At 38.7% G+C, this 22600-nt stretch overlaps 1 protein-coding gene across 9 annotated transcripts in view; it reads right to left on the reverse strand.

Moving 5' to 3' along the window:
* OSBPL8 (oxysterol binding protein like 8) overlaps positions 1-22600 on the reverse strand; it is a 153438-nt gene that overhangs the window by 40870 nt on the left and 89968 nt on the right. For all 9 annotated transcript variants that reach the window (XM_072146772.1, XM_072146767.1, XM_072146764.1 and 6 more), the window contains one exon: positions 22285-22422. In XM_072146772.1, the coding sequence (XP_072002873.1) occupies positions 22285-22375 (91 nt within the window). In that variant the 5' untranslated portion in view covers positions 22376-22422. The remainder of the gene's footprint in view (positions 1-22284; positions 22423-22600) is intronic.

Below are 22600 nucleotides of genomic sequence, written 5' to 3' on the forward strand. Positions count from 1 at the left end.
CTCCAGGCACCCAGCTCCCACCTCCGCTCCTCCCATCCGAGATACGTGGACTTCTTCCCTGATCATATTTCCTTTCTAATGATCCAGGCAGCACACACTGTCTTGCCAGTTTGTAAGCTAAGCAGGGCAATTAGGTCAGGAACTGCACTTTTCAGGCACCATTCACTGCTAACTACTTTCTTTACATATGCTACTCATCAACAAGTGCGAAACCAGGAAGGTTACTGAAAAAAATCCCTCTAAATATTCTCCGTGTGGTGCTGAGCTGCTTGCTTTAGGCGCATGTAACAGATAAGCAGACAGAATAAGACAGCTGTGTGTTATGTTCTCACATAAAAGCCCAGTCATATTATAACTATATGCAGGCTTTATCTAGATCCCGACATCTGTCAACATCGTCCATCAATGATTCTTTATTTACACTAAACACATTATAATATAGTAACAGGAACTGCCCAATAGTTCCACTTCTCCAAAGAACACCACTATAGGATACTATATAGCCCATTGTGCTTCATATCTATTACCATTATTGTGCAGTCTTTCACAATCAATTTACTTGTAAGTAGTGAAATGAGTGAATTTAACATGGTAATAGATGCATATCATGGCACCCATCTCCTTTGGCCATTTTAGCCTCTGTTGAAAGTCTCCATTGGACACAATGGTGTGAATTTATCATGCGCCGTTGGTATGATAAAGGCCACACACCCTCCAGTCAGAGCGAATATATTAAGAGGCATAGACATCATGAGGTATCTGTCAGGCGAATGCAGCACCAGACAGAACTATGCCAGTTCTGACCGAGCAAAGTCTTGCATAAAAACCTACAAACATTGGAAAGTATGCAGAAGCATCCACATGGCGTGGAGGGGGTGTAACTTTAAAAATAATCACAATTTCTTCCAGTGGCGTAGAAGCATTGATAAATGCCCCCCCCCCCCCAATATCTCTACTGACACGTTCGCTGTTTCCCTCATGTACATACTGCTCAAAAAGCTAGATGCTTTACTGTGGTATTGTGTTGCTCCTTATGCAGATATGTGAATATTTTGACATTATTGAAAGGGTATTATTTTATACACAGTTTATTAACCCCCCCCCCCCCCAGCATAGATAGCAACTGGATAGCAAAAAAAAAAAAAAATCAAAATTCAGGATATGACACGACTAATCAACTCATACACAGCAGCTGGGGGAATGTGCAGCAATTGATTATTCTGCCTGGCAGGAAGAACACTGATATCACCCTCTGGTGAAGTGCATAACAAAAGTGACAGGAAAAGCGCCCCGAAAAGAGCCGCATTATCATAATTTTAAAATTACTTTTTTCAGCTAAATCACTCAGCTCAGGGATATGATATAAGATCTGCATCAGCATCAGTGTAGCTACAGCAGTCTCAAGGTATGATTGGTTCACAATGCATGAAATCAAATGGAAGATTTCTTTTAAAGTTCCACCTTGGCCCACAGCAATTTCAAAAACATACTGGTTTTCTAGTTACAGTTTTGGGATGCCAGAGCAATTTACCAACATTATTGAGGGTACATGTCACCGTTATTGCCTCTGTGCCAGTTTTTTTTATAATTTGAGGGGTAGAGTAGAATCGTCATTTTTACATTAGTGGCTAAATTAGTCATAATGCTTTCTACTGTCATTACTTGCTGAGTAAACACAACCTCCTTTGAGTAAGACTGTGCTATTTTACCAAGTCATACACCTGTCTGGTAAGCAGCTGCATCACATTTATGTCCTCCTGCTACTGACTAAAACAGTAAGTGCAATCTCAATGTTTCTTCTTGCGCGTCTTCCACTACATAAGATAATTTCCAGAATCTGCCTCCCATTAAAATGTAGCAACATTAAAAACATAAAGGGCCTAACCTAACCACAGCAGCAGAATTAGTGTAGAAACTCCAAAATACCCAATTGTATTAGGTTTAGCCGAAGGTAAATTACAGAAGAAGCCAACTACAATCTGTCTCAAAATCGAAACCAACATCTGCCATGTGAAGTAGCTCCCCAACACAAAGACTAAAAACAAGTGACGGGTCCTCTTATAGAGCTGCTTCCATGGAGAAACCACAGGTTACTGCAATGGATCATACAGCCTAAACCTGTGTTGTGGATTTGAACTCCAATCACATTTTCTGAAAATTAATATACTATATATACAGTACTGTAACATAGCTATCTTATGTTGGGTCTACAGATACTTCAACACAAAATTCTCATGAATTAAAACTAGAATAAACTACCAGAATATTTTCAAGCAGAATAGCACCTTCTAGTTATTGTTTCTTTCATAGTCCTGAAAATCAACTTTGAAGTAAGATGTAATTGGTTATAAAGTCGAGGAGGAGGAGAGTTCAACACTGAAGTCAAGGTGGGAAGGCTCAGAACGCCTCCTCCTCTGTGATTGACATTGTACATCGAACTTCAGGAGATCTTGGTAGTGATGCCTCTCGATGTAGAATCATCAATTACAACCAGCTTGCATCTCACTTCAAAGTAGATTTTCTGGATACTGCCATCACACTGGGTTATGGAAGAAACACGATCCGAAAGGTGTTCAGCTTCTTGACAACATACTGGTAGTGGTTGATTAGGTCAATTTCTGCTGAAAGGTTCCCTTCAAGCAATAAATAAAAAAGAAAGTTCTGACCCTCAAATTAAAAGGAAACAGTTTTTATTTTTAAACTCTATGAAAATTGTGTTTTGGGTAGAACCTCAACAAAAAATCCTGAAGAAAACAGGTATTAGCCACAATAACAGAGCAAAAAAAAAAACTATTATGGCTTTTGAAAGGACAATTCAAAATAGAAAAATGTCTCAAATGAAAGGGTTTCCCGATTCTTGCCTCTACAGGATGGCCCCCTAGGTTCCAGCAGCTGTTACCCATCCTGTAGAATTCGAGTAACAGGCATCACATCCATTCCACACTTGACTGCTTAGCCAATCCTTGGTCTTTGTTTTGATTTGCCATTAATTCACATATGACCTCCAAGACCTTTAACTGGGTCGTAATATGTACTTTGAATGGGACGTCACTATATATGTTCTGACAGAACCATACAAGGGGAGCCACAATTCAGGGTGAAATATGGCAGGAGCTTGTGCTTTCACTAAGACTGGGTCATGGTAATTAACCAAGTCACGGCAGTTCAGCAGTAGGCAATACATTGCAGGATTCAGGTAGAAAGGTGTAACGTCAAGACAATACATTAATTCTATATTACAACAGTCTTCACAAGGAGTGTTCGCTTTCTGCTGGTACCCAGATCAGCAGTGAAAAACCCTTCTCCCCCTCCTCTCAATCTGAATCTAGTTGTCCAGCCCCTAAAGAATACTAAAACAATGCAATATGTATTATTCAGCATTAGATACAAAGTTGGAGATTTATCAAGGCTTGCATATCAGATATCAAGCAAACAAGCCATGAAATAATCATAATTACTAGCAAATCCCTAGTAATTGCGATTATTTCCCCTCCTGCCCCTCATGAAAGTTTGTGGCGCAATTATACGCCAGGCAGGGCCTAGCATAGAATTGTACGCCTGACGTAGGCGCCTAGCTAAATATGTCAGTTATTATCATCTCCCTATGTATTAACTGGTACCGCAGGGCACCGGATACAAATTGCTGAAAATTAATTTGCCTCAATGTTTTTATGCTTTACTCTAAAGGTATACAATCCAGTATATACTAGAGATGTCAATGTCAAATAAGCAATTTATCATCACAACAGGACAGATATTAAGGACTACCGGAAATGTATTTATTTTTACACTTTCCACGTCATTTACTTTTGCTCAGTAATAATGCACCAAATACAAAAGAAACACATGAAGGCTTTCAACCTATTTTCAGTGGGGAATAAAAAGGTCTGTGGTGAAAGAATTTTCTCCTCATTGGCCATCTAACAGAATCATGAAAAACCTAACAACAAAGGGAAAACTACCAATGAGTTGGAAAGCTTAATGTACATGCCACAACGAAACTGTGCCTCACACACCGAGGATTGACATATTTTAGGTTGTTCACATAAAGGTAAAATAGAAATAGTGAGAGTATATCACGTCAAATATTAAAAATACTTTCCCATGCCTATTGCCGTTTCCATGGAATCCATGACGTGAGGAAAAACTATATTCGTAACTGCGGTAAGCTTTAAAAAAAAAAATCACATTATACAAAAATAAAGAACAAATTGTTATAACATAATAAAAATCTCACAATAGTCATTTGTATTCAACAATATCTATGTGATCATTGTGCAGAAAGGCATCTGTTTTCTGCACCTCTATGTACCTTAGACATCACAGGACAGAATTAGGAAAGATTGGTTTTACACCACAAAGAATAGAGGACCGTTTCAGTGCAAGTTAATGTGAGCTTTCATTGATTAATTCCTAATTGCCATTTTGCAGACTAGATTTTCAAAGTAAGGAGTATACCCGCTTTCGAGGCTATTGTTGCACATGTAAGGACATCTTTAAAATAAATAAAGTCATGTCCCTAGAAGGTTTTAAAATAACAACTACAACTTTGGATGACCAACAGTAAGTAAAAAACGGGGCTGAGGTCTGCAATTTGGCGGGGCAACTGCACCTCTCCGATTCCCTTCTTTTTCAGAAATTCTGTTGTAGGTTTGCTGGAAAACATGGAATTATTGTCCCCTTGAATGACACAGCTTCAGCCAAAATGTTGGCTATATAGTTTCACATTTGACTTGTTCAGACTAATTATACTGCAATTAACTTGAACATTTACAAATTTAGCTAATAGAAGGGTGGCGTTTAGTTCATATGGCGTTTAGTTCACTAGCTGTATTTGTGAACATTTTGGTGACAGGCTCTTTTTAAGTTCCATGTAAATTATTGATCTTGTGGTGAATATGCTGGAATATGCAGTGAAAACTAAGGTTTGGTAGATTTGCAGTGGTCTCATACTCCTTCCATTTCAATATGATTATTTTGCACAGTTCACCTTGGGATGTTTAAAGTCTGAAATCTTTTTGTATCAAATTCCAGCTTTAAACATCTCCTCAACAAGTTCCTTGGTCTTCATGATGTTCTGTGTGATTTGAACAGAACCCTGAGACTAATCACAGAGCAGGTGACTTGATAACACACAGATGGATTATATTTATCATCATCAGTCATTTAAGATAACATTGGATCATTCAGAGATCCTCAATGAACTTCAGGAGTGACTTTGCTGCACTGCGACTAAAGGGGTCAAATAATATTGCACACCAGTTCAACTTCAAATAATAAACTCTTCATTAATGTTTTCACAAAAGTTTAATTATCCAGTAAATTTGTTACACTCCACAATTGTGTCCCAATGGCCCAAAATTAAAGCGGTTAACCACTCTTTTACAAAAGTTGCCCATGTGACTTGATGGATAGTCCCTGATGCTTAGTTTTATACTTTCCATGCTTGTTTCTTAACAAGTCAGAGCTCTGCTGAATAGGAGGAGTTGCAGCAGAAGATTATGACTAATCCTACTCCCTACCACTCGCCTTTCCTGTGTCTGTCAGTGAGGAGGGACTGTGAGAGGATAGAAGATAGTGGGAGATGCCCCAAGGACTGCTTAGAGCAGCGAGATAGGGCTCAGCATGGTGAGAACAGGGAAAAGCTCAAACTATTAATGGAGGCAAAAGCACAGGTAAAAATACACAGTAAAAAAAATAAAGGAACACTTAACACAATTTAACTCCAAATAAATCAAACTGTCCACTTGATCTTGATATAGAAATTAACACAGATTGACAAATCGATAAAATAAAAGTGGTTCTGCAGGGGGACCACAGACCACTTCTCAGTACCAATGCTAGCTGGCACATCAGTGCGAGTTGTGGCAAGAAGCTTTGCTGTGTGACGTGGAGGGGGCCACAGGAGAGCAAAAATCGTGCAGAAGGCCCTCTACATCCACTTTTGTGCAAGCAGGAATAGGAGGAGTACTGCCAGGGCCCTGCTAAATGACCTGCGGCAAGCCAAAACGCCAACATCCGTTCACAGCCCAACACTGTTCAGGATGCTTGGCATTTGCCAGAGATGAAAACAGGTTCACACTGAGCACATGTGACAGACTCTGGAGACTCTGTGGAGAGAAATCTGCTGCCTACAACATCCTTTAGCTTGACCTATTAAGCAGTGGGTCAGTAATGGTGTGGGGTGGCATTTTTTTTTTTAGAAGTAGCCTGACTGCCATTAGGTACCAATATGAGATCCTAAGACCCCCTTGTGAAACCATAAGCTGGTGCAGTTAGCCTTGGGTTCCTCCTTATGCAGGACAATGCTAGACCTCATATGGCTGGAGTTCCCGCCTGTTCCCAGACATGAATCAGATTGAGCACATCTGGGAGATCATGTCACGCTCCATCCACCAGGTCCTGGTGGAGATTCCTCAGAAGACCATTTGTGATCTCATCAGGAGCATTCTGAGGTGTTGTAGGGAGGTCAGATAGGCATGTGAAAACCACACACAATACTGAGCCTCATTTTAACTTGTTTAACCCCTAGGGGACGCAGCCTCTTTTGGCCTTAAGGACGCGGTCCCATTTTTCAAATCTGACCTGTGTCACTATAAGTGGTTATAGCTTTGGAACGCTATGAGATATCCAGGGGATTTTGAGATTGTTTTCTCGTGACACATTGTACTTCAAATTAGTTTAAAAATTTGGATGAAATCTTTTGCGTTTAGTTATGAAAAAAAACAAAATTTGGCAAAAATTTGGAAAAATTCTTTATTTTCAATATTCTAAATTCTCTACTTTTGATGCAGACAGTCATAGCACCCAAATAAATTCATAACTTACATTTCCCAAATGTCTGCTTTATGTTGGCATGGTTTTTTAAGATTCCACATATTTTACTAGAATGTTATGAGGCTCAGAATTTAGGTATCATTTTTCACATTTTTTGTAAAATCACCAAAACCTGTATTTAGATGGACCTGCTCAACTTCTAATTGACACCGAGAGGCCTAAATAATAGCGAGACTCATAAATTACCCCATTGTGGAAACTACACCACTCAATGTATGAAAAACCACTTTTAAGAAGTTTGTTAACCCTTTAGGTGTTTTATAGGGGTTAAAACAAAATGGAGGTGCAGTCTGCAAATTGTAATATTTTTTCACAATACACTCATTTTGGGTGGAAAATTAAACATTTACAATGGATTAAATTAAAAAAGGCTCCACAAAGTTTGTTACCCAATCTCTCCCGAGTACACGGATACCCCATATGTGGTGGTAACCTGCTGTATGGGCGCACGCCTGGGCATAGGAGGGAAGGAGGCGCCATCCAGATCAGATTTGCTATGTCACATTGTACAGGCTATAATTTTTTTCTTTTTTTAATGTGGACCTATAGGGGCTTATTTCTTTTGCCACATGAGATGCACTTTTCTGGTACGTAATTTCGGGGAATCTATAGGCTAATTGGTGAGATTTTATTAACTCTTTGTTGGTGGAGGAAATGAAAATCATCACTTTTTAGGAAGATTTTTGTTTGTTTTTTTTTTGGCCGTTTACCATACCATAAAAATAGTATATTATTTTTATTCTATGGGTCGCCACGATTACGAAAAGACCTCATTCATATAGATTTTTTATTTTTCCCATTTTTACTGAATAAAAAGTAATTTGGCAAAAATGTTGTTAATTTTAGCATCACCGACTTTCATATGCATAACTTTTTTATTTTTCGCCTCACAAATCTGTTTAAGGGCTTATTTTTTGCGAGAAGGATGGTTCTTTTTAGTGGTCTTATTTTAGATTGCATAACATTTTTTAAATTAATTTTTAGAGCATTTTTTATAGGGTATTAATTGAAAATTGTCTTTTTTTTTTAGCTTTTTTTGGGTTTTTTTTAACGGGGTTCACTTTGCGAATCTAATAACGATTCTGTTTTATTATTCAGATTGTTACGGACGCAGGGATACCAAATATGTGGGGGTTTTGTGTATTTTATTCAATTGTACTGAATAAAAACCAATTTGGAGAAAATCTTGTTCATTTTAGAATCACCATTTTTTCATATGCATAACTTTTTTATTTTTCGGCTGACAAATCTAGTTAGGGGCTTATTTTTTGCGAGAAGAGTTGTTCTTTTTAGTGGGCTTATTTTGGAGTGCATAACATTTTTTAAATCACTTTTTAGAGCATTTTTTATAGGGTATTAATTAAAAATTATCTTTTTTCGGAACGTTTTTGCGGGTTTTTTTCTACGGCGTTTACCGTGCGGGTCCAGTAACGATTCGGTTTTATTATACAGATTGTTACGGACGCGGCAATACCAAATATGCGGGTTTTTTTTGTGTTTTTTATACTTTATTAAGTGTTTTTATAGGAAAGTGACATTTTAGGGGCTTATATTTTAATGTATTTATTTTTTATTTATTGTAATGTGATAACTTTAGTGTTTTTTACTTTTTTTTACTTATACATACTTGAACCAGTGATGCTCTGATCACTGGTTTAAGTCCAATACACTGCTCTACAATACTATTTTATTGTAGAGCAGTGTAAACTGTCTGAGCAAGCTTGCGCATGCTCAGACAGTTTACAGTCAGACCCGGAAGGGGTCTGGCTGCCATGGCAACCGGGCAGCTCCGAGGCACATGCCAGTCCTCGGAGCTGCCCAGAAGTGGATCGGATCCCCCGGTAAGCGGCACGGGGGATCCGATTCACGGCGCAGACACCCTTACACGCCGCGGTCATGCGAGCCGGTGCCAGAAGCAGGACGTTATAGAACGTCCCCGTGCGCTCAGTATGTAGCCTCGGGGACGTACTATAACGTCCTGGTGCGCCTAAGGGTTAAGGTCATTAGATAAAGTTGGGTCAGCCTGTATTGTGTTGTTTCACTTTAATTTTGTGGGCGACTCAAAATCCAGGCCTTCAAGCGTTAATACATTTGATTTCCATTGATTATTTTCTTTTGCGATTTTGTTGTCAGCACATACAATTTTGAACAGAACCAAGTATTCCATGAGAATATTTTATTCATTCAGATCTAGGATGTGTTATTTGAATGTTGCCTTTATTTTTTGAGCAGTGTACATACAGATACATTTCTAATGGAACAGATTCATTGAAAAGTGGCCAACCTCTTTGAACCCTTCCCAGAGGGATGAGCAGCAACATTTGCTTCCATAAGATCACAGCTGATATCTGTTCCCCCTGATTTTGTGTCCACATATAACTAAATGCTCTAGCCTTGCAAACGTTGTACACCTTCTATACAGGTGGTTACACTTAGTGGGATTCAAATCAATGAATCAATAAATTAAGGGGATTTGGTCATCAGCACCTGGCTTCTAAGGTTTTATTTCTATCATTCTAAAAGCTTCCATGAACACAAATTGTCCTCCATAGAATAAAATAAAAAATCTGGGATTAGAAAATCTGCCGTTACGTTCTCTTTCCCACAAAGATGAGTGGCTGATAGGGAGATTCAATTGTTTTCTGGCCACGAAAATATTTTTTGTGTTAGTGATAGTAGATCTGCCCCCCCCTTGTCTCTTCTGATATTATGATACTGATATGATATCAGTAAGACAAAGCAGATTGTAGCTTCAATGATATACCATATATACTCAACTATAATAAGTGTTTATACTCGACTCTATAAGAGAGAGGTGTACTCACCTTTCGACGCCCATCCCCCCCCCTCATGTTAACAAGTACTTCACAGCAATAGAGCAGGAATATATGCATACTAAAGAGCAGTTTCTAATATTATAGAGGGATATCTGGGAAGGGATTTAGTTGCAGATAAATGTTGTGATGAACAATAAAATACTAGAAGGAAAGGGGAAGAAGATCCACCAGGTATCTCCACATTAAAAAGATGTAAGATTATACCGTCAGTAGGACATTTATTTGCACATACATTTTCTAATAAGTAAATAAATTGTCCTTGATAGTACCTTCTTGGTTTGGATGAAACTAAGCCCACACAACGCTGGCATGGTTGTCAAAGCAACCATACACTTTTCTAACTGAGCATTTTCCTATTGAAACACGGGCCTGCTCCCACTCAGTTGCTGCCACTTGCATGTATGATAAAGGAGAATCAGTGGAGTTTATATTTCCTGTAAATTTTACGGTACAAGTCCAAATTTGTCCATATCACATATTACAGTTATTCCCATGTAAACAAAGACATGCTCTTATTGTCAGACATTTATATCATGATCCTTGATTTTGTGCTCTTCGTGGAAAAGTACCATTCTGTAGGGGACGGCACACTGAAATTTCAGTGTGAGCCATACAAGTTACAAATGTGTTTCACAGTCAACACTGGACATATCGAGAATAGGTTATATCTCACATCTACACCCTCTACTAGCTGGCAAAGGTTAGAGATTCGGGTGCAGGAGATACCCCGTGGAGGGCAGGTTTTATGTATTAGGTAATTTGGTTTCTTATTGTGGGAGATAAACAATGATTATAGACAACACTAGTTATAATAAACCTCCTCCAGTGTATGTAATATATTTATGGACCTACAGCTGCCAATGTGACCTCTCCTGATATGATAAAATAGCACCTGCGCTCTCCTTATATTGCATGTGATATAGATCATGTAAACCATAAGCAGTAGGGCTTGTTGTGTGCCTTTGTTGTGGAGAACATGCACACAAACCACTTACTAGGAGTTGTGCAGATCTCCCAGACTTGATAATGTGTACAGTAGTAGTCTGCGCCAAACATTAAATATTTGTTTGAATTTGTGATATGTAATTCCCTATTTACCCTACTCACATGTGTAATATTCTGTCTAATTAAGTATAGCACAATTATACACTGAATGTTTATAGATTCATTCACATGCTCAACATGCCACTGCTGTGTTACATCATATGGGGTGAACACAAAGACCTAAAAGTTTTCATATGTTAATGTATAAGCACTGTCTGACGCTAAGCTCCCGGGTGGTGCTCCATTACTTGCTTTTAATGAATGTTATGCAACTTCAGGGCATAAAAAGATAGAACATTGGACTGCCTATCATGAATTTATTGAAATTGTTAATATGTAGCCAGACTGGAACTCCAGTTAAAATTACATTGTATTCGCTCTGCCAGCTTGGCATGTGTTAAAGTCATTTTCAACTGAATACAATACATGACTTGTGCAAAGATTCTTATGCAATACATAAACAAGTCCATCACGTGCTACAGTTACAGTGTTTATAAAAGTCATTTCTTCTTTGCGGTTGCCAGTCTGCGTTTTTAGTCATATTATAAAGAATAGAATACTTATACCTTACAGGGCCTTTCCATTCTATAAATAATTATCATTTATCCTATTTAAGGTGATAAATTTACATAACACCTCTGCAGTGACAACACAACCTTAAAACACATGGCAAGTGTTTAGTTGAGCCCCATTCAAGTGCATGTGGCTGCAACTCCAAGCACTACCACTATACAGTATATGGCAGTGTGCTGGTAAGAAGACACATTTTAATAATCTAAGAAATCCTTTTAAGGATATATCGTTAAATCTAATTTGGGTACATCTTATCTAACAGCACTGCTTAACATTTTGACATTATCATCTTATTCAAATTTACTCAAGTACACAAGACTCTAATTCTTGAATTTGTCCTCTGAAAATATACACCATAGAGCAGTGATGGCTAACCTTTCGGAGCCTGAGTGCCCAAACTTAAACCAAAAGCCGCTTATTTATTGCAAAGCACCAGCACAGCAATTTAAGCTGTAATGTATTTCTCCTTGTTCTTTGACAACTTTTAATCATTCAGCCTTCTAAAGAACACCAACACAGTTGAAAGGTTTAGGGCAAATGTACCTAACATTATAGGAAGATTCTGTCTGAACTTCATGCTGAGGCGATGTACTGGGTGCCCACAGAAAAGGCTCAGAGTGCCGCCTCTGGCACCTGTTCCATAGGTTCGCCAACACTGCCATAGAGGATTGTCTTTTATGAATCTCATCCCTTTACAAGGAAGGATACCATGATACTTGCTTACAGGATTTTAGGGAATGCTACATTTATAGGTTACCCTACAACTCAGGAGAATGCAGGATGCAATAAAAAAAACAACCTTGTACATTTTTCAAGGAAAGGCATATTAAAGCAAACCAACCACCTAAAACACATTTAAAAAGAAAAAAAACAAATACTCACCCTCACTCCTCTACACCTGGATCCTGTCGCTGTCCGATGCTAATATTGAGAAGCCGGGATCACCTAGAAATAAAGTTATAATTAGCAGCACAGAGTGCGGGGGACAAGATGTCCAGCACTACTAGTTGCTAATTAGGCATGCCCTCACCACCTCCCTCTCCCATGCTGGGAATTCACGCCTCTCGTGTGACGCCATCCCGCTTTTCTATGATCCCGACATCACAGTGCCATCGGCATGCACTATAATGTCAGCGGAAGCAGCTGACATCATGGTGCAAACGACGGGACCGCATGGGGAGACGAAGATGGAGCTGAAGTCAGAAGAGGACCTGAGGATGGCGTCAGAAAGGCGACAGGTTTTTTGTTTTTTTTTAGGCTGGGCAGAGGGCTGCTGGCTATATACTAAGGGGGAAGGCACTCGTTATATACTGGCCACTGATCATGGTGGTAGATGTCCTTTAAGGACACAAAGGCCCTCAAAAAGAACTGCTGATGTGTTTGCAGCCTGTAACATTCAGGCCTTAGGCCCAGTAAAAAAATATATAATAATTAATAGTGGTCCAAATAATATTTTTTACTTCTCTGCAGGTGTTTAGAACAACAAAATACTGAATATTTACTATAGGATTCCAACATATGCACACAATAGATTTTCAGGCATTAAACTAATCTGCCACGTGTAAACTTAACCCATCATGGAAATGAAATGATCAGAATGGCACTTTTTGCTTTCAATGCTAACCACATCTCTCATCTTAACAATATAAACTGGAGGGAAAGGCTAACAAACCAGTATAGCAAGTGGAAAGTTCTATGACAGTTTGAAGGACACTGTAAATTTTCTGTAAACAAAGCGCTGTACAAATATGTAATTATAAAAAAGATAAATAAAAGAACCAACAAACTGTACTGAAGAAATTCTCTAAAACCCAAATATTCAACCCAAAAAGTGCAGCTCTCATCTTAGGAGGGGTATCCATATTGTTTTCATGGGTTTTTTTTGTCTTGTTCTGCAAATTCTCTGAGCGGACAGGCTTTCTTAAAAAATATGAGAGAGAGAGATACTTGGCTCTCCAGAGGGCACCCCGCAATCCAGCAGTAGCCCTTGTATGTCAGACCACAAATGCTGACATCATGTTCATTGTGCACATGTGCCAACCTGGTATCGCTGAAGTCAGAATTCTGGCTGTGGGCCTAGAATTGTGCGACAATGAATGTGATATCAACATTTCTATATCTATGGGTACAGAAGTGCTAGAGATGGAGAGCTGCTACTGGAAGCCTTGCAGTGTATGTCTGTAGCCAGGGGTTATGTGTTTGGTGTAGGAGATAAATGCTGAAGAAATATCAAGGAAAACAATTAGGTGAAGAAAGAAATATGCAGGTGTAGATGGGTCTGCTGAAACTGCACACATGATTTTTGAGAAGGCATGTGTCCTTTCATAAATTAGACTCACTGGGGGTCATTTACTAAGGGCCCGAATCGCGTTTTTCCGTCGGGTTACCCGAATATTACCGTTTTGCGGCGACTTTCCCTGAATTGCCCCAGATTTTTGGCGCAAGCGATCGGATTGTGGCCATCGGCGCCGGCATGCACAGGACGGAAATCAGGGGGCGTGGCCATAAGAAAACCCGACAGATTCGGAAAAACAGCCGTAGTTTTTTTTAAAAAAGTGTCGTTTGACACGGGCTTACCTGCACCCAGGGTAGGACGGTGAACTTCAGTGAACTCCGACGGACTTCAGCGTAGCAGTGACACCTGGTGGACATCGGGCGCACTACCTTAGTGAATTGCCGGAAGATCCGAATCCTCCATAGAGAACGCGCCGCTGGATCGCGACAGGACCGGGTAAGTAAATATGCCCCACTATGTGCCACTTGTAGGGTATTGGGGCCACCATGCAAAACGCTAGTCTTAATGCATGGTCCCAACATGTGACTGATATCTTATTTTGGCTTATAATCTTACATGAAAAAACCTGGAGTGGATAAAAAAAAAAAAAGTAAACAAAAACCCAACTTTTCCCAGTTATGTTATATCACATTATTATTTATATCTTAGCCATAGTCTTGGCTTGGGACCAGGGACCTCATTTTCACTAAAGACAGGTTGCAGAAGCTTCTTACACCAGCAGTGCAAATATGCCTTTCTGCCTTTTATAAGCATTAGCATTCAAATATAATTGTGAGTTATAATTTACTCTTGCATCCTGACATACATCCTGGGGTAGTCACAGGGGCTGGACTTTGGTTTAGATGCATTTCAAAAAACAACATGTGCCTTGTCTGTGTTACTCACTCCTCAGAGCCTGGCCCCCACCTTTGTGCTCCTGTACAGCTCCACCTCCTGCTCAGAGGTCACAGCCTGGTGAGATGACATCAGTGGAGGAGGGACAGAGCTGTACAGGAGCACAAACATGGAGGCAGCCTGCAGCTCAGACAAGTCACATGTTGTTTTTTGAAATGCATCCAAACCAAAGCCCATCCACTGTGACTACCCCAGGATTTTATCAGGATGCAAGGTAAGTTATAACACACAATTATATTGTAATGCAAATGCTTAGAAAAGGCAGAGAAGCATTTTTGCACGCCAGGTGTGATGGGCTTTGACAATCTGTCTTTAGTAAAAATGAGATCCTTGGTGACAGATTCCCTTTAAAACATGTCTGAATTCTAAAACAGTACCAAGAAAAAAAATACAACTGAACATAATCTACAAAACAATTGGAGAGAAAACATCATCAAAATTGTGAACAGGAATGAATTTAAAACAACATGGAAGAAATGTGTATAAAATGTGATTAAATCTCACTTCAGCAGCACACATCTTATATGTTGGACAAACTCCACCCTATAAGTCAGTGATGGCGAACCTTTTAGCGACGGAGTGCCCAAACTGCAACCCCAAACCCCACTCATTTATCGCAAGGTGCCAATCAAAAATTAAAGCAGTAATTTATTGATCCCTGTTCTTCAACAACGTTCAATCATACTGGCCTTGTGAGGACACTGACACAGTAGAAGGAAGGAGGGAAAATTTGCATAATTGTAGCTTCTTTCCAGTGTCCCTGTGTACACAGAGAATCCTGTCTACAAATTCTCCCTCTTCCTACAGTCCCAAGTTGCCAAGTAACTATCACTGAAAGCAGCATCTTTTAAGTTGCTAGGAACTAGGAAAATTCTTTGAGACCTGTCTGGTGTGCTGGGGAGATGGCCCGGGTGCCCACAGAAAGAGCTTGGAGTGCCGCCTCTGGCACCCGTGCCATAGGTTCGCCACCACTGCTATAAGTTATTGAAGGGACAAAGCACTGCTAAAACTCACAATGAGATTTCAGTAGCACTAATTTTCTTAGAAAACTCTGCAGTGTATTACAGTGGAGTACCCAAAAAAAAAAAAAACAAAACAAAAAAACAGCTCTAACCAGGGCCGCATCTACCATGAGACAGAATTAAGTCCCCGCTCAGGAGGCAGATTACAGACCCTGGCAGGCGGTGGTGGATGCTGGCAAGTCTGCACTACCTGAAAAAACAATTACATCAACGCCTATTAGGAGTATGTATATGGGGGCTGTTATAAATAAATCAGATATGTGTATAAATTAGCTTAGGTAATTTATATTCATGGGTTCTGTAGTTCAGGGGGCCTGGTATATATAATAAATTATGTGTGCTTTATATACGTATATTTTTTTCGGGGGGCTATATAAAATATGTTTTAAGTGGGGGAATAGTGAGTATAGTCGTGTTGTGAGGATAAGCGACTGTGGTATTTTAAGGGGCACCGTGTGGAGTTGTGCTGCATGGAGCTGAAGACATTTGACTGTGCATTCAGCAGAGATAAACCGTGGTCGGGAGAATTCGTAAAGAAGTCCTCTTCCTGATGGAGCAGATTATCACCTGTAAGGTACTACATACTACTAATTTCTGTGTCACTGACTGAATACTAGTGTGTGATGTAGCATCATTGGGTAGAGGGTTGTGGGGGGTGGGGGGGGTAATTGGGCAATACTTTAAATTTTCGCCTCAGGCAGCAAAAAGTCTAGAATCGGCCCTGGATCTAATCATATACAGTATCAGAAAAAAATTCTATAAGCAGGCATTGACCTGTGGTAAAGATATCACAGGCCGCAAACGATGGGCCCATGGTGCCGAAGTTCTTGTAGAGGCAAAAAATTTATGCTGCAGAGCTTCCTACCAGATTTCCCCATTTGCAATGCAAACAGTGAAATCTATGGCTAATCCACATCAATTAGGCTACAGTCACACGAACATAGCCATGCTGGAGAGGCTCACCCCTCCCCTCTCCATAGGAAATAGAGCCACACGGCCATTCTACCAGCCAAAGATAGAGCATGCTTTTTCTTTTTTTTTTTGCATTCTCTGTGCTCACAGTACAGAGTCCGGGTGCCATAGTCGCCTATGGGGGACGTATACGTCCCTCATATGTCCATACGTTCATATACATCGTTTACATGCAAAACATGTGGTTCTTGTTCACGATTTCAGGATACATAGCAGTAGTAGTGACAAGGATACGAAGTCATCAAAAGGGTATTCTCATCTGGGCATTCACATTCAGTTTCATTAATCTGATATATATACACTCACCGGCCACTTTATTAGGGACAACATGCTAGTAATAGGTTGGACCCCCTTTTGCCTCCAGAACTGCCTCAATTCTTCGTGGCATAGATTCAACAAGGTACTGGAAGCATTCCTCAGAGATTTTGGTCCATATTGACATGATGGCATCACACAGTTGCCGCAGATTTGTCGTCTGCACATCCATGATGCGAATCTCCCGTTCCACTACATCCCAAAGATGCTCTATTGGATTGAGATCTGGTGACTGTGGAGGCCATTTGAGTACAGTGAACTCATTGTCATGTTCAAGATACCAGTCTGAGATGATTCCAGCTTTATGACATGGCGCATTATCCTGCTGAAAGTAGCCATCAGATGTTGGGTACATTGTGGTCATAAAGGGATGGACATGGTCAGCAACAATACTCAGGTAGGCTGTGGCGTTGCAACGATGCTCAATTGGTACCAAGGGGCCCAAAGAGTGCCAAGAAAATATTCCCCACACCATGACACCACCACCACCAGCCTGAACCGTTGATACAAGGCAGGATGGATCCATGCTTTCATGTTGTTGACGCCAAATTCTGACCCTACCATCTGAATGTCGCAGCAGAAATCGAGACTCATCAGACCAGGCAACGTTTTTCCAATCTTCTACTGTCCAATTTCGATGAGCTTGTGCAAATTGTAGCCTCAGTTTCCTGTTCTTAGCTGAAAGGAGTGGCACCCGGTGTGGTCTTCTGCTGCTGTAGCCCATCTGCCTCAAAGTTCGACGTACTGTGCGTTCAGAGATGCTCTTTTGCCTACCTTGGTTGTAACGGGTGGCGATTTGAGTCACTGTTGCCTTTTTATCAGCTCGAACCAGTCTGCCCATTCTCCTCTGACCTCTGGCATCAACATGGCATTTCCGCCCACAGAACTGCCGCTCTCTGGATGTTTTTTCTTTTTCGGACCCTTCTCTGTAAACCCTAGAGATGGTTGTGCGTGAAAATCCCAGTAGATCAGCAGTTTCTGAAATACTCAGACTAGCCCTTCTGGCACCAACAACCATGCCACGTTCAAAGGCACTCAAATCACCTTTCTTCCCCATACTGATGCTCGGTTTGAACTGCAGGAGATTGTCTTGACCATGTCTACATGTTGCCGCCATGTGATTGGCTGATTAGAAATTAAGTGTTAACGAGCAGTTGGACAGGTATACCTAATAAAGGGGCCGGTGAGTGTGTATATATATATACACATGTATATATATACATAATATATATATATATACATAATATATATATTTATATATATATACATAATATACATAATATATATATACATAATATACATAATATATATATACATAATATACATAATATATATATACATAATATACATAATATATATATACATAATATACATAATATATATATACATAATATACATAATATATACATAATATATATACATAATATATATACATAATATATATACATAATATATATACATAATATATATACATAATATATACATAATATATATACATAATATATACATAATATATATACATAATATATACATAATATATATACATAATATATACATAATATATATACATAATATATACATAATATATATACATAATATATACATAATATATATATATAATATATATACATAATATATATATAATATATATACATAATATATATACATAATATATATACATAATATATATACATAATATATATACATAATATATATACATAATATATATACATAATATATATATATATACATAATATATATATATATACATAATATATATATAATATATATATATATAATATATATATATACATATATATATACATATATATATACATATATATATATACATATATATATATACATATATATATATATATATATATACATATATATATATATATACATATATATATATATATACATATATATACATACATACATATATACATACATACATATATACACACACACACACACACACACACATACATACATACATACATACATATACACACATTTCTTCAATTAGATGTTATTAAAAATTTTTACCTGTGTGAAGAGAATTCCTCATAAATGTAGTAATATGGTCCCTTAGAAACAATACTGTGTCCTTGGATACTGCCACCTCTGCTGGAGCGATCGCACAAAGAAACTAAAGGTTTTAGTATATGAAATGTTCAGGAGTTACTGCATATCCCACAGTCGTCCTGTGGTAATGAACTCTGAAGCCAGGAGGTCAGCCAGGACTCAATAGCGCATGTCTGGCCACTGCTGCCAAAATGTGAGGTGGTCGTAACCGAGGAAGATATCTCGTTTCTAAGGGACAACATGACTACATTTATGAGAAATTATCTTGACACAGGAACATTTTTTTTAATAACATCTAATTCAAGGAATGTTTATACATGGCAAATTCATTAAATGTGTATGCCCAGAGGGAATACATAATACAATACAATATATACACATACTGTCCGCCACACACAGACAGACACCAAATCACGCCTCCCCCCCAACCTGCACAACAAATGTACCAAAAGGATAGTATCCGCAGTTGCAATCCACCTGAACAATATTTTTTTATGATTTACATAGGCGATCGTAAGAAAAAAAAAAAAATGAAATAAGAGCACAAATTTATTCATAGGTTGAAGCCAGCGAGTCGAAAGGGGAAACCTCAACCTCTTCCCACATCATGACTATGTTGCCTGTATAGAAAAGGGCAAGAAATTACACCGTCACAAAGTATTAAATGACAAAAAACAACTCCACAAAGTTTGATACCCAATTTCTCTCGAGTAGGAGGATGCCCCATATGTGGCGGTATCCTGCTGTATGGGCACCTGGTTGGGCATAGAACAAAAATAGGTGCCATTCAGAGCAGATTTGCATTGCCACATTTTACAGGCTATAAAATGTTTACCTTTTTTGGAATGTGGACATATGGGTGAATATTTTTTTTTGCGGATGAGTCACTTTTAAGGTACAGCATTTAGGAGGGGTTCAATAGCTAATAATGAGATTTTATTAACTCTTTCTTGGTGGGGGCTTAAAAAAAATCATTAATTCTGGTTTATGGTCTTTAGCATCTTTTTTCAGGCTGCTTACTGTTGCATATAATAATGTGTTAAAACGTAACTCTAAGGGTCATCATGATTACAGTGAAACCCAATTTATATAGCTTTTTTATGGTTGACTCTGCAGAATACAGGCAGTCCCCAGGTTAAGAACAAACCTATGGAACCTATCTTGTACTCGAGTTGAATTTGTATGCAAGTCAAAACTGTATATTTTATAATTGTAGATCCAGAGAAAAAAAAAAAAAAAAAAACTACCCCAGGGCTGTCATAGCAACAATCAGAACCTCCGTGTCCTGTATGGAGGGTGCCGATCGTCTCGGTAACGCCCCATAGACACCGCGGTCATTAGGCTTAAAAACAGACGGGATTGCGATAGTCGCATACTGCTGGGATTGTGCATTGATCTCCCGGGCTTGCATAATTTTAAAATCTTTTTTTGTATAAACCAGGGCACAAGAAGAGCAGATCCTGCCAGAGGGGCACACACCAGTATGGCTGTGTGCTTGTTTTACAATCCTTCATCCTGGTGGTAGATGTCCTTTAAACTAAAGTGCAATATGTGGAGGGAGGGTTTCCTTTTCCTCAACTAGATGTCACTTTTGGGCGAAGCACCGTAGCACAGCCACAGTAGCAGTAGTAGACATATCTGTACAGTTTTTTTGGGGTCAAAGAAGTAGGAAGAAGAGCTCAGAAAGACACAAATGCCTTTCAAATGCGATTGAGGAACCTAAAAGTAACTTGTGCATGAAGATTTATTTTTTTGGAATATTGGACTGGTTATTTTATTCCTCTCATTTAAGTTATGTGTGCTGTGGCAATATAAACAGCAGATAATTATAATCTCTTACTCTCCTCCACTTTCCTCTCAGGTGTTGACCTGATTCCACGGACAGAGTACAGTACAATGGGTGGGAGTCCATACATCATAGTGAAATACAATGTAAGAAGTCCCTGCTGGCAAAATGGCATTTATTTTTAAAATGTATAGTATATATTATTTTCAATTTTGAAATTAACTAAAATGACCATTATAAATGAATACCCCAGTTTGTAAATATTCCCCATTTTTAAATACATAACATGTATAGTCTCAAGCAAACTATGGCAATGTTTTATATATTGTAGGGAAAATTGTATTGGGAAATATCAAATCTTTATTTCTAAATAGTTATAACGGTAATATTTTGGGTGTTTGTGTTTTATTTTATATTTTATAAGGTCATAAGAGACCCCTAGGGGACACTTTCACAGTTTTCCATTGTAAGTGGGGCATCTAAAAGAGGTTCAGTTAGAGAAGAAAACAACCCCTTTGGGGCAAATGATTGGGGCAGAGTTGTACTAGGTCTGATCAGACCCAGCGACTCTGAAATAATTTTGAAAACAAAGTAAACAATGCCCATATTGTGCTCCTTACCAGAAATATGACATTTTTCTGTTCTGCAGCTACTTGTCAAAAATCTTCCTCGGTAGCAGTGAAGAGGGTGGAGACTAAACTCTTCCAGTATTTGACCTAATGCCAAGTCAATTATAAGCCCTCACTTCCAATAATGCTTTGTGTTCTTTCATGAAGTAACTGAAACAGTAACAATCTTAGTAGATTGCTACAAGTGAATATAATGCTTAGAGTGTACATACATGACCCATACATTGACTAGCTTCTATCACATGGGGAGCATGGAGCATGAAATAAGTAACAAAAACCAGTAGTAAAATAGTGGCATAAAGATTATGCTGTGTGAACACTAAGGGTTAGCAGCTTCCCTACTATGTTGATAGTGTACAGAGTGGAGGGGGGTAGTGAAGAGTTTATGAAAAAGCATTAGAAACATAGAGAGAAAATTCTGCAGAATTACAGACTGGGATGGAGGCTTTAATGTGGAACAGTGTAGCCCTTCTGTTCCAATATTCCAGGATAACCAGGATCTTCTGCTAGCTTCACACAGGGGGCGTAACATGATCTCCTCCCTACCTCGAAAGTGTGCAGGGTGCAGAAGCCCCTTTCCTCCGACATTTAGAATGTGTCTACTTTCTTGTGTAAACAAGCTACGGCTGACAGATATAAGCAGTAGAGCCAGGGGAGACAGCTTCTGCAGGAACAGGCTAAACTAGAAAAGAAACTGCTGGGCATAAATAATGAAAGTATTAGGCAAAGTTGCCCTCCAAATAGAAAAAAAAATTGGAGTTCAACTTTAAACAAACTGCAATGTTCAATTCCTAATTTATTTCAAAGAACACATACTCCAGGGGTTTGGTATATTGAAATAAAAGATGATATGCTTTGAATGAAACATACATGTAAAGTTACAACAAAGAGAAGCAAAAATCCAGTACCACCAAAACATCTGAAAAAAAAACAAAAAAAACAAAAAACAAAAACATAGTTCAATAATAATAATGACTCAATATCTTACCATGACTGTGAATGATGCTGGGGCTTAGTGTAGCCTGGACCAAGTCTTTGGTTGGTGATAAATATGCGTCTTTACCCTGCCGCTGGCTCATTTTTGCCGAGGCTATCACTGGAGATTCATCACTGCTGGTTACCACATCTGTAGCCAAAAAAAAAAAAAAAAAAAAAAAAAGACTTTCAACAAGATAGATTAACTATGGTAAGATGGGTATTTACCTTTAAAAACCACATTATGAATAACATTAAAACTAGCATATACAGTACTTGGAAGTCAGACAGAGAAAAAGTATGTACAATTTTAGAAGAGACCACAGCAT

The sequence above is a fragment of the Engystomops pustulosus genome, chromosome 4, assembly GCF_040894005.1.
Source record: "Engystomops pustulosus chromosome 4, aEngPut4.maternal, whole genome shotgun sequence".
NCBI lineage: Eukaryota > Metazoa > Chordata > Amphibia > Anura > Leptodactylidae > Engystomops > Engystomops pustulosus.